We start from the raw sequence: 14,001 nt of genomic DNA on the forward strand, positions 1-14,001 counted from the left end.
TTGTTTGCACATTCAAACAACTTTGCAGTCAAAACATCACAATACAGCGATCATCGACCATTAACCTTTAAGATCAACCTACACCTCACTTCAACTGCACCAAGACATCTACTTAAAGGTCAATGTGAAATTAATAATTCTTTAAATCGACTGAAATGGTCACATGAATCTCTAATTTCATATTATGACCATCTACAATCTTATAAATCATGTGAGTCATCTTCTGAACCAAATAAAATATCTCCGTTTAGCCTGATGCAACTATATGCCTCCCAACAAAGCATCAATACCAAAATAAGTAAAATCTCTGATAACATAGTTCGTACTCGGAAAACAGCATTCAGATCACAAAAAAGAGAAGCCATGAAATTACCAGCACATGTAAAAACACAAGCCATGAAATCCATCAAAACCAGCTATAAAAATTGGTTAAAGAATACAAAATTACCAAACATCAGAATGATGGAGAACTCATGTTAACTGAAATTAAAAATAAAAACACGCCACAGCTTTGGCAATTACTAAATTCAGTAACCACCTCGTCACAACTATCTTCACACATTAATGGTGTTTCAGAATCTGACTGGTGCCTACATTTTAAAAATGTGTATGCTGCGCCAACTGCAAATGAAAATGTTTTCTTTTGAATTTGTCGAGGATGATATTTATCATTTTATCACCAAAGCCAGTATGTCCCGAGCCCCCGGCCCAGACGGTCTATCTAATGCCATCTTAAAAAAGAACATTGACCTATGGGCGCCGATTCTATTCTCTCTTTTCCAACTTATTATCAGTCATCAAAAAATGCCGTCATCATGGACACAATCGATCATCGTTCCCATCTTCAAAACAGGCAACAGGCAAGACCCGTTGAGTTATCGACCCATTGCCCTCCTTGATGTCTCTGGAAAAATTTTCTGTAGGCTGATATTGCGAGAATTAAACAACTTGTCACTACAGTTTAAACGAAGAGACCCTTTTCAAACTGGGTTTGTTTCGGGCATGGGCACGGCCATTAATTTAACTATTCTCAATGCCATCAAATGTTCGTATGCCGTGCGGAAGCAACCACTTTATATAGCATTTGTGGACTTTCGCATGGCTTTCGATTCAGTGGACAGAGTGCTGCTAACTCAGAAATTGGTGCGATATAGCTGTCCGGAAAACTTGGTAAGAATTGTGACGCTGTTACACTCTAACACCTCTGTACAAGTTAAATTAAAAATGGAGGGCTTATTTTCCAAATCTATTTCGACTGCAAGAGGCCTGAAGCAAGGGTGCATTCTTGCATCCACCTTATTTAACCTTTTTTTACTTGACATGGCTGATGATTTCATGAGAACTCAATCAGATCCTCCGAAGCTGGGTGATCACGTAGTTCCCTGGCTTCTATATGTGGACGATTTAATCCTGCTATCTCAAACTCCTTCTGGTCTTCAAAAAATGCTGACTGCTCTCGAGGCTTATGTTGCGGAAAATAACCTCACAATAAATGAGACCAAGACTCAAATTGTCACTCTTGGAAAGCACCCAACTCATTCACATAATAAGTTCCAGTGGACAATATGTGACAAGAAACTTCAAGTAGTTACTGAGTATAAATACCTGGGCGTAGACTTTAACAATCTAGTATCTGAAAAGACAATCGAGATAAAGCTTCAATCCAAATTGACAGGACTCATTTCCCAAACAAGAATAATTCATGCTAGATTTGGAAAATGTTCCTGCATACCGGTAATTATGTTTTATCAGCAGAAAGTATTACCTATAATTACATATGGCTCAGAATCTTTGTTACCCAGGTCTTCCAATTGTCTAATCAAATTAGAAGCTAAATTCTGGAAAACCATCCTTAATTTACCAAATGGCACCCCTAATCTGTTGCTTAGGTTTGAACTTGGTCTGTTATCAATCCAATCATTGGTTACTTGGAAAATGTGTGTTCTGCTAAGAAAATGCATAATGGGTCTATTCAAACAAGATTGTCTAGCCATTTTAGCAAAGTATATTCTAACATCATCTCACTCTTTTCCATTAAAATGGAGAACCCATGTATTGGATGCCCTTGTGGAGGCAAATATTTCTATTGACATATTACTCACCAATCCGAACCGGGCAAAAACCAAAATTTTCCAAGCTGATTGGATTATGACCCAAGACAAATGTTCTAAATTAAAACATTTTAACAGGATGTTATTTGGTCATAAAGAATACCGAAGAATGGCAGACTATTTAGTTAGATGTCCATCTTTGAGCCTGAGACAAAAAATACTACGATTTCGATTAAATTTATGGCCTGTCAATGAAATTTTGCTAAAACGAGGACTCATAATTAAAGAGCTAAGTTATTGTTGATTCTGTTCTAATGGAACGATTCCTGAAACTTTGGAACACATTATTACGCAGTGTAAAGCCTTTGAACCTCAACGTCTAAAAATAGCTGAATGCTTAGCCTGGAATCTTGCTGATCACACGCTTAATGAAATATGGCATGAGATTTTTAGCTCCAGAAAGATTTCAGTTAGAATCGCGACAATGCGATTGCTTGATTTGGCCTTTCCGTTTGTGGTAAAGCTTGCAAATAACAACAAAAGAATCAAATAAGGTGATTCCCTAGTAACTGAGAAGTTCTTTCTTTATATACTTACGTCACATGAAGCGCTTGACATCTCAACATGCAAAACTATGTAAAAAGTGTCATATGTCATATATGCACAAGTGTTTTATTACATTTGTTGTCATGGATTTTAACTTATGTACTATCCCATATTAGATGATCCTATGATGAAATATGGTGTGAAATTTGAAATGTTGTAACTAAATGTTGATTTTATTTGTTCATCTGTAAAAAGTGAAAAAATGTGTAAAGTTGTACTAACAACTAAATCAAATTAATAATAAAAAAAAAAACCTCTTAAGATACTGAGAAGGGGTCTTCCCAAATCTAGCTATCAAAGCTAGCTTCACAGTTTCATACTCCTTTCTGTCTATATCCCCCAACTCCATTACCACATCAGTTGCAACCTGGGGTAGCCTAGACAAAAGCCAAGGAATCAACTGATTCCCTGTAATGTCTTGAATCCCATGGTTATATTCAAAAGCAGCCAACCAATCCAAAATATCAATCTTCACCTCATATATACTTACTACCTACATCTTTGGGCATGCGAGGCCTCTTAGGACTGGAAGACATAGAATATTCTGGGAGAGAACCAGTTTCAAGAGACACCTTTTTCATTTCAAGTGCATGATTCAATTCCAATTCTCTGAGTCTAAGCTCTTGATGCTTTGTTTCAGTTTGAGCTTGGATTCTTTTAATTTCTAACTCCAGTCTAAACTTTTCAAGTGAGACAAATTCAGGACATAGATTTGGACCTGATGGGGTCCCTGTGGTCAATGGTTGAGGCCTATGAGCAGGTAGAGGAAAGACAGGGCCTACATTCTGAGACTCTTCTGCCTCATCTAACTCATCCACAATATTAGAGCAGGGCTCTGACATATTATCATCCTCATCAACATTTTCCACATTTGCTGCAGGGGTGGGGATTTCAGACCCACTCCTCAGACCTTGGTATTCTAACAACTTTTCTATCAATTCAACCTTTTTGCCTTTTACAGTGAGATTCCTAGCTTTACACATATCTCTCAATTGATCAACAGTTAAAGTCACTAGGGTCTCCTGTCTGTAGCTTTCCATATCAGTCATGATAAAAGAATTGCTTTACTAGTGTTGCTTTCCTTGGGAGGATTACTTGACCAAAGAATTGCTTTACTAGTGTTGCTTTCCTTGGGAGGATTACTTGACCAAAAGTAAAAGTAGCACTCTAAATGTAACAAGTATACATTATCTTCACTGCTGTACACCAGTGTTATGCAGAATGACCTGCACTACCCTTGGGGTACACTACAGGCAATTAGGACTACAAGTGTAAGCACAATTTCACAGTTGGTACAAGCCTGTACTACACAGTAAAGTGGTAGCGATGGCTGAGCACCCAGGCCTATCTCAAGAGTTTAAGTGAGCAGTAGAACAAGTTACACGGATGACCAACCAATACAGTGATTCAAGCAAAACACTTACTCAAGGTTTCTTGCTAAACGAATATACATTTATTTACTCAGTCAGTTATAAAACATTACTCTAGCACAAGCAGCTCAATATCACACACTAATACACCACAAAAACCCAACCGGTAAGTAAGTAAGTTTAGCTCCAAAATGAAGTGAGAGCAAAATGGCACTTCAGATACTTAATAAGGGAGGGAAAAGACAAGGTTATAACAATAGACAGCCCAAATACATTCCTAGGCAGGCGAAAGGGTTTCAGTTAAATACAACCAGCAATTTTTCTCAATAGACCTGGGCCAAAGTCAATGGTTCACAGTCTTTTGTATAGGATAGCACAGTTCAGGTAAATAATGGTTAAGTCTTTGCCACAGAGATTAGAAGAATTTGGCTAGGCGGAAAGTTTGATGAATGTTTAGGGAAGGACAAGCCTTCGTAGTTGAGGAAGGTTTTGCATACTTTCTCGATGGCCGAAAAGATTTCCGTACCGCGTTTGCACAGTACATTGTCAATGAAGAAAGCTGTAGCTGAGACAGTTGTTCCTGGCAGTTCGAGCAGATCTCACTGGTCCTGAGCCTCAGTCGTGGGGACAAGAAGGATGACATTGGGACGTTCCTGCACTGCCCAGGGAAGAGGCCAAAAGCTTAGCAAGACGTCGGTTTAAGGTGTAAGTGCTTTAAAGTCCACAAGCTGGGTTCCTTGCCTGTGGCTATCCGTTTTTCAACAGCACTCTGATAAAAATTTGACTAGATGGGGATGGTGTCCAGGTGACTTGCGAGTTGGTTGTTCCCACCAAACTCAAGGGAAGAAGTTAACCTTGAAGGGCTTCTCTGTCGTTGGAGTTTCAGGCAACTTGGACCTGCAGCAGGGCTTCACCGGTCATCCAGGATTGCAGCAGTCCTCTTACTTCCTCTCCTCTTCAGTTCTTTCGTTCCAGTGGTCGACTCTGCTTTCCAAGTCTCAGAGACCTGCTTTTAAACAGTTTTCGCCATTCATTCTAACCTGGCTGTCACTAACACAGCTGGGTGGATGTCCATGCTGGACAGCCAGCCGGCCAATCACATCAGAGTGCATTCAGGTCTCCTAGGAGACTAAGCACAGGGAGTTTTGGGCACCTCCCTCACATCCTGTTCACCCCAGACACTCAGGCGTTAGAGGAGGGCTTCAGCACTGAAGCCTGTCAAAGGCCAACAAACAAAGGGACCAAAGCTGGTTTGGTGCGCAGAGACAAACACAAGAAGGACCTTTCCTAAAGGAAATGTGGAAAAAAGATGACCGCATTCTGTTTTTACAGATAGGTCTTGGGGGCCAATTTAAAAAACATGGCTGACCCGATTTTTAGCTACCGTTGTTAGCGGTCAGGAAAAATCATTTTAGTCAGTGTATTAAACGTTCTCACCTACCACTTAAGTGGGTAATTTCTCCATCAGGGCATGGGGCGCAGTCATAGCAGCAGACTGGCCGATCCTTCTGAAGGACCTTCCGGTATCCAGGAGGACAGCTCTCACTGCACACAGAGCGAGGAATCTGAGGAGAGAAGATGAAAGAGCCAAGTGATGACAAACACAGAGCCAGTCGTCTGAAGAGGGTAGGATGGAGAACACAGGTTATAATAATAACATGAGGGGTCTGAGGAGGAGAAGACAGAGACCATGTGATAACAACACAGAGAATCAGCTAGTGATATAGAGCAAGAAAACCGAGGAGGGAAGATGAATGACACAAGTGATGACAAACACAGAGCCAGTGGTTCTGAGGAGAAGAGGATGGCGAACATGTGATGATAACACAGAGCAAGAATCAGAATCAGTGGAAGGGGAGATGGGGATACATCAAAAAAAGCTAAAAAGCTAAAATAAAACTCTTCCACGCCAACTCATGGTTCAACCAAGACTTACGAGACCTAAAAACACTCAAAAGACACGCTCTTAAAAAATGGCAATCCTGCCCCTCTGCCTCTCTGCGTGACTCATACCTAACTATTGTTAAACAATACAAAAATGCCATTGCCAAAGCTAAAGCTGCTACATACAATACTAGAAGTGACAATGCCCAATCTCACTCAAAAGAACTATTCGCTATCTTCAATGAGCTAGTTATACCTCCCACGTCCAAACTTCAAACGGTCAAAGACGAGAAATGGTGTAATGACATTCAGAAGGCTATGCTTGACAAAATAGACCTACTCCAAAAGAAAATCAATGCCAACCTTGACAATCTACCCAAGCCTCCCCACAAAACGCGGTCCTCCCCCAACCCTAAGCACCCTATCCAACATGATAGCAACCCACCGCTGCCATTTACCTTTAGAAAGGTAACCGCTCCTGAGGTCTTACTCATTATGAAACAAATAAAACCCTCACTCTGCAAAGGCGACATCTGTCCAGCAAACATAATCAAAGACTGCGCCGAGTCCCTAGCGCCGTTCATTGCAACCTTTATCAACACATCATTTGCCACTGGCTCAGTACCCTCTTCTCTCAAGGACCATTACAACAGTGCCATTCCTGCTGGAAATCCTGGACAAGGCGGCTTATCTACAGATACAAGCATACCTTGAATCTCACAACATCCTAGGCAAGAGACAATCCGACTTTCGTCACCGCCATGGCACAGAATCAGCACTTCTCGACCTAAAAAAACAACTCCTAAGAAATATGGATAAAGGCAAATGTGCCATCCTCCTACTCCTTGACCTGTCGGCTGCATTCGACCTAGTCGACAATAAAATCCCAAAGACACACCTCACCAATACAGCTCACTTCTCTACTGAGGCCACAACATGGATCTCATGCTTTCTGGAGGGCAGAGCTATGAGGGTCTACTCAGACCAAGTGTCAGCCACTCCCATCCCTATTAACTGCGGAGTACCACAGTTTCCTGCACCTCCCCCACACTATATAATCTATTCACACTCCCTCTATTCAACGACCTAGAAGAATTTGGCATAACATTCACCAGTTATGCCGACGATACAAAAATTCTTCTCCCATTATCTGGTGATTACGAGTGAAAAACCCTACAAAACACATATGCTATCATCCAGGCCTGGATGGCAGCCAATGGCCTCTGTCTCAATGGAGACAAGACAGAGATCCTACTGGTGGGCCCAAAAGAATCCCTCAGCAAACTAGACAACAAACACACTACCTTCTCAATTGAGAACTCTGTAATCTTAGTCTCCTCTGCTGTAAAAACTCAGGGAATATACCTAGTCTCAACCCTGTCCATGGAAAGACATGTTAGTTACATCTCCTCTTCAGCAGCACTAACAACTAAAATAATCAATGCAGTAAAGCCTCACCTATCCACTGTAAACTGCCTGAACATCGCTAGGGCCACCGTAGGTGCCAGATTGGATTATTGTAACGTCCTCCTACTAGGCACCTCTGCCAAAAACATCAATAGACTTCAGATCACACAGAACAACGCCTTCAGAGCAGCCCTCAATATTCCGAGGAGGGAAAACATCTCCCTAGCAAGACACAATGCCCACTGGCTCCAAGTCAAAGAGCGCATCCAGTTCAAGACTCTCACCATTACCCACAGATGCATATCCCAATCTGCCCCCAGCTACCTTACTGAATGTATAAAACCAGTCCAGACACTCAGACCCAAAAGGGACCTGTATGCAAACCAACTCTCAGTCCCCAACTTCAACAGTGCTAAATCTGGTGGTTCAAGCTTCTAAGTTCTAGCTCCAAAATCTTGGAACTCCCTTCCTCCCAAACTGAGAGCTGAAACATCCCTCATGGCCTTCAGAAAGGCACTAAAAACCACTTAATTTAAGTGAATCCTACTTAAAATACTATTGCAATATGAATAATGGCTATAATATACAACTGTACCTATGCTCACTGTTCCCCATGTAACCTTGGAACTTTAGCTATGTCTGTAACCATGTTCCCATTGTCTTTGTTATACTCACCTATGCCAAGTAAACCTTCTTGTAACAGCGCCACGATGCCCGAGGGCAGCTGTGCGCTTTAAAAATGCAAATAAATAAAATAAATAAATCAGATAATGACACAGAGCAACAAATCTGAGGAGATGGTGAGAATGCATCAGCTAGTGACAAAGCACAAGGAATCTGAGGAGGGAAGATGAACGTGTGCTTTATACATTTCGTTAACATGACATGCCCAAACCATATGCCCTTCTTGGAATGGTTAGAATTTCTTCCATGCTGCAAACCACCACATGAAGACCCAAGTGAAAAAGAGTGATTCTCCACAACAAACGAGTGCAAGCACAAGTGTCCTTCTTCTCAAAGTTCTTAAGTTCCAGAGTATTCCCCTTCTCAGACAGTGGCAGTCTTAATGCCAATTGTTTCTTCTCTTCTCCCGTATAATTTGTGTGGTTATTCAGAATAAACTATAGATTCCACTGGCCGCGCTGGGTTGCCCAGAAGATCTGTTATCCTTCCTTAAAAGGCTTCATTCTGATACTAGTGTAATGGTGAGACTGGATAGTGGTGGGGCCTTCACTGCACCCATAGCAACAGAGAGGGTGGTGAAGCAGGGCTGCGTATTGGCCCTACTCCTGTTCAACATGTACCTATCTGATCTACCTTCAATGCTGAGAGGAAGACTGAACTGTCCTCCCAAGGTTGGTCAGGTGCATATAAGTCATTTGTTAAATGCAGAGGACAGTTTTACTGGATCATACTTGTGGTGGACTCAACACCTCCTTGAGGGCCCTGGAACACTATGCCATTGAGAACACCCTTGAAATTAACCTGTCCAAGACAAAGGTGATGCAGTTTCACAACAAACTGTTTCCTCGCCACTCTATATAGCTGATGAGAAGAAAACCTGAATATGTAGACAGCTGTAAGTACTTGGGAGTGAATATAGAGGTGGGAGTGAGTATACGTGCCTAGTCAAAGACCGATAAAGAAAGGCACTCCCGCTTATAGCCCTAATTGCACAATTCTCATGGGGACCATCAGGATACAGCATGGATGGAACACTGCGGTTATACATGCAATGTTTTTATCCATCCATTCTGTATGGATTAGAGGCCCTCACAGGTGTGGACCTAAAATGGCTGGGAATTGTGGAGGGAAGGTTTTGGCAGAGAATTGTGTTGCTGCCGTCTTGTGTGCTGATTTCTGTCATTAGGCTCGAGATGGGTTACAGAAAGGAAAGGTCTGTTTTACTTTAAGACTCTGAAAGAACCAAGGAGAAGGTCGCAAGTACTCTTTTTGCATCTATAGGATCGCTACCTGTGGAGAACCTCTGGTTTGAAGCCCTGTGTTATAGGTTGTTTGAATTGATCTCTTGGTTACCGGACTAGTCCCAGGATCTTACAGCTTTGTGTTGGAAGTTGAAAATTAAGCGGAGAGCCCGGGGCTGGAATGGAAATTATGACAAATTGAGGAGGCAAAAAACATGTAGAGGCCTTTGAGAACATGCGTAGATTCCTGACCCCACAAATTTATTTGATAATGTGCCCATTTGTGAAGGTGGATAGGTTTATTCTGCTGCTCCTGGCCAATCAGCTACCAGTTCTTGATATAGTAGGCCACAGACTTGGCAAGACACCAAGTCACGTGCTTATGCAATGTCAGCATTTTGGGCCTCTGTATATGAGAGAGTTGGGTGAGTGTGTTCAGTGCCTCGATGCCATCAAGAATCAGGACTTCTGGAAATATTGCCTCAGCACCAAAAACGCTTTGCTGCACAACGCACTATATAGAATATGGACTCATGTAGCTGCTAAACTAAGTATTGATATATTTTAACCTATAATATCAGAATCCTTACCAAACTGATTGTGTTTATGAATTGATGATTTATTTGTGCTTTATGTGAATTTTGTAATTATATTTGTATGTGAAACGTTTCTATTGAAACTAAACCACTAAAAATAATAATAGTAATGTGGCATACTTAAGTGAGGGACAGGCACCTCATGTACAATCCTATAAGTAGCTAAGTCAGCATTGGGTCTCTTCTAGTGAGTTGAGGGACCACAGTGGCTCCACACAGGTCTACTGCTCTAGGTTTATCTCATCAGGCTCCTGAGGGGGCTCCCAGCCTTAGTGTCCTGGCTTGCCATCACTTCAATGCCTCTGTACCACTGCACTTCTCCTGCTACTCCTCAACACTACACCGCATGCTCGCTCCTCCCCCAACTGTGCGCACAACACCTTCAGATTGGGGTCTCACCCCTTCCTCTTGCCTTTGGCTAGGAATTCCCTCTTAAACCTGCCTGCTCCTGCTAGCCACCAGCTTTCTGGCATCATGTTCCTTCTCCACTCCAACCTCCTGCAAAAGCCAACCTCCTTCTGCCGTTCTACTATCACACCCATGTGATATTCTCCAACCTCCTCCATATGACCAACCTCCTCCTCTCGTTATACTATCACACCCATCTGATATTCTCCAACCTCTTCCATATGACCAACCTCCTCCTCCTGTTATACTATCACACCGATCTGATTTTTCTCCAACCTCCTCCATATGAGCAACCTCCTCCCGCCGTTCTACTATTAGACCCATCTGGTATTCTCCAATCTCCTCCATATGGCCAACCTCCTCCTGCCATTCTACTATCCCAACCATCCGATATTCTCCAACCTCTTCCATATGAGCAACCTCCTCCCACCGTTCTACTATTAAAGCCATCTGATGTTCTCCAACCTCCTCCATATGATCAACCTCCTCCTGCCGTTCTACTATCACTCTACTATCACACCCATATGATATTCTCAATCCTCCTGAATATCTGCATATAACCAACCTCCTCCTGCCGTTCTATCACACCCATCGGATATTCCCCAACTTCCTCCATATAATCAACCTCCTCTTGCCATTGTATCGCAATACTATCACACTCAGCTGATAGTCTCCAACCTCCTGCACATGACCAACCTCCTGCCATTCTACTATCACTCTGCTATAACACCCATCTGAGTCTCCAACCTCCTGCATATAACCAACCTCCTCTTGCCATTCTACTATCACACACATCTGATATTCTTCAACTTCATCCATATGAAAAACCTCTTCCTGCCTTTTTTATCACACCCATCTGGTATTCTCCAACCTCCTTCTAATACCAGCCTCCATCCTCCTCCAGATGCGCGTACCTCCCCATCTTCATATTCAACTCCAACCACCTCTAGATATTATTTAAATCTCCTCCTCTGCTCGTCAGGGTGAATGGACCTAATCAAAATCTGTGCCCTCTCCCGAGATAGTGGGAGCTGTTGATGTGAGAGGTGAGAAGCGGCATGTAGTGAGAGGTGAGATGAGGGATGTAGTGAGAAGAGGGGTATAGTAAGAGGTGAAAAGAGGGGTGCAGTTAGAGGAGGGATAAGCAATTGTAGTGAAATCTAAGGAGAGTAGAAAGGAGAAGGAGAGAGAGAGAGGGAGTGTGTGAAGACCCGAGCGATGTAGGAGAATAGAAGCGAGAGACAGGAGAATGGGAAAAGTAGGGAGAAACAATGGGAGTGAGAGTGTAAGGAGCAAGGTATCTGTATCTGGCACAAGCCTAACAACTTAATTTGTTCTTTGGTATAATTATAATTGTTCTTTTATAATGTGCTTAGTACCAGCGAGTGGTTTCCAAGCATGGGATCGGGATTCAAGCCTGTGTTGCACTTCATTTTCTTGTTTCCAAGACAAAAACGCGTTGCCCCTGACCTATCCTTCCTAAGACTAGGATACCCTTGGCGAGTGCCATAGGGAGAACGACAGACAAGGGTCGGCCATTAGGCCTCCATCCATAGAAAGATAGCCTTTGATAGTGGGGGTCACCCATCGCTAGCGACTATCATCCTGGGCTAGGGTGGAGTGAGCCCACAGGACGATGAGGTAGAGAGTGATGAGATTAATTGGGCCCTCTTAAAAAAACTAACAAACCCTTTGAACTGTCATTGACACTTTGGTAATTGTGCCGAAAATGGGAGGTAAATCTGCCGACTTTTTGCCCAACATATTTATTAATTTGTTTGCTTGTTAGGTACTTATACAATAGGAATATATTGTTTCAAAGTGCTCACAGGGCAGGAAGGGACGCAGGGTGGGAAATACATTGCAACAATACAACACAAAATTTAAGAGCAGAGGGGGAAAAGGGAGGGAGACGAACCTACTATGCCTTGTGAGTATTCAGAACGTGCAAGTGCTGAAAGAAGGGGAAAGAGACGGTAAGTGCTGGGGAGTCCGAGCCTGTGGGTGAGCCATGGACGAAGTGCTAGAAATGCAGAGTGCTACACGGCCTGGGCCGCTGGAGGTTTAAGTGCAAGTCTCCAGAGCGGTGGGTGTGCAAATGCAAAGTGCTGTGGACAGACAGGATCTGGGAAGAATTGGTGCGGGAAGTCAAGGCCCTGAAGATATATAGGGGCTAAGAGCACTGATTCAGCAACTGTGGGATTAGCAGAGGAGAGAAGGAGGGAAGGAGGAGGAACAGAGGAAAGTCTTAAGGAGCTTCTGGAATTTGAGAAGATCCTGCTCAAGACGCAGGGGGGGAGGCTATTCCAGAGGAGGGAGCCCGCAGAGGAGAGTGAGCGACACCCTGTCCTCTGTTTAGCAAAATGCTTTGCTCACAACAAGTTGGTTCCAGAGGGAAAGTATTTAGTGAGATAAAGTTGAGGATAGTGTGGTCCCCGGGCCCATACAGCCTTGTGGATGATGCAGAGGGATTTCAATTTAATCCTTGCAGCAACTGGGAGCCAGTGAAGACTTTTTAGTGCAGGAGAGATGCATTCCTTGGGCTTAAGGCCAAGGATAAGTCTTGCTGCCCTGTTCTTGATAAGTTGGAGTGGTCGCAGAGTGGAAGAAGGAAGATTGAGGAGGAGGCTGTTGAAGTAGTGAAGTCTAGAGAGAACCAGTGCTTGAGCCACATTGAGCCTCTGATGGAAAGTGAGAAAAGGTAGAATTCTTTTGACAAGGAAGAGCTGATAGTTGGACTTCTTGGCCATGTCGTAAGTGTGAGGGAGGAAGGAAAGAGTTTCTTGTGCAGGCGGGGAGTGTTAGGCAGTATTACATGCAGTACCCTTTGGGAACACTACACACAATTAAGACTACAGGTGTAAACAGAAGCTCACCTTTGGTATAAGTCTGTACTACAGAGTTTTGTGGTAGCAGGGCTGAGCAGCCAGGCTTATCTCAAGAGGGATGGGAGCAGTACAAGGTGTAACACAAAGGACTTCTAAACACAGTGGTTCAAACAAACACTCAAGGTTTCTTGGTAAAACAATATTAATTTATTTACACATTTAGTTAGAAAACATTCCATTAGTAATAAGCAGCTCAATATCACACTATAATACACTCCAATACCAAACCAATACGTTTCTGAACAAGCTAGGCTCCCCTGAAGTGGGAGCAAAATGGAACTTCAGTAACTTTCAAAAGGGGTAACAAGACAAGGGTTATAAGAATAATACACAAACACTTTCTCAGGCAGGGCAAATAGTTTCAGTCACTACAAGAGATAATTCAATTCAATAGGCCTGGGCCAAAGTCAATGGATCAGTGTCTTGGATAGGATACCACAGTTTGGTAGTAAACGGTTAAGTCTTTGCCAATGTTCTAAGAAGTAGTTTGCACGAAAAAGAGTTATATGTCGGATTAGGAGTGAACAAAACTCCAAAGTTGGGAAATTTTCACAAACTTTCACCGCGGCAGAGAGGATTTCTCAACCGCGTTTGCACCGTACCTTTGTATGAAGAAAAGCAGTAGCTGAAGAAATGTTTCTGGCAGTTCTTGCAGATCTCGCTGTTCCTGAGCCTCAGTCATGGGGACAAGAGGGAGTATGTAGGGGGGTTCCTGCACTGCATGGGAAAGGATCCACAGGCTTGGTAAAACATCAGTTTAAGGTGTGAGTGCCTTAAAGTCCTCAAACTGGTATCCTCTCACTGGCTATCCGGTTTTCAACAGCCCTCTCAAGAAAATTAGACCAGTATGGAGATGGTTTCCAGGT

The 14,001-nt window shown here is 42.9% G+C and overlaps 1 protein-coding gene across 1 annotated transcript in view; it reads right to left on the reverse strand.

Moving 5' to 3' along the window:
* Positions 1-10,721, reverse strand: part of LOC138568878 (vomeronasal type-2 receptor 26-like) — a 108,621-nt gene extending 97,900 nt beyond the window's left edge. The window contains exons 1-2 of the mRNA XM_069646660.1: positions 10,524-10,721; positions 5,469-5,592 (exon numbers count right to left, since the gene is read on the reverse strand). Coding sequence (XP_069502761.1) covers positions 5,469-5,592; positions 10,524-10,721 — 322 coding nt within the window. The remainder of the gene's footprint in view (positions 1-5,468; positions 5,593-10,523) is intronic.
* Positions 10,722-14,001: the final 3,280 nt, after the last annotated feature.

This window comes from Ambystoma mexicanum, chromosome 2q (genome assembly GCF_040938575.1).
Source record: "Ambystoma mexicanum isolate Mex_15411 chromosome 2q, UKY_AmexF1_1, whole genome shotgun sequence".
Lineage (NCBI taxonomy): Eukaryota > Metazoa > Chordata > Amphibia > Caudata > Ambystomatidae > Ambystoma > Ambystoma mexicanum.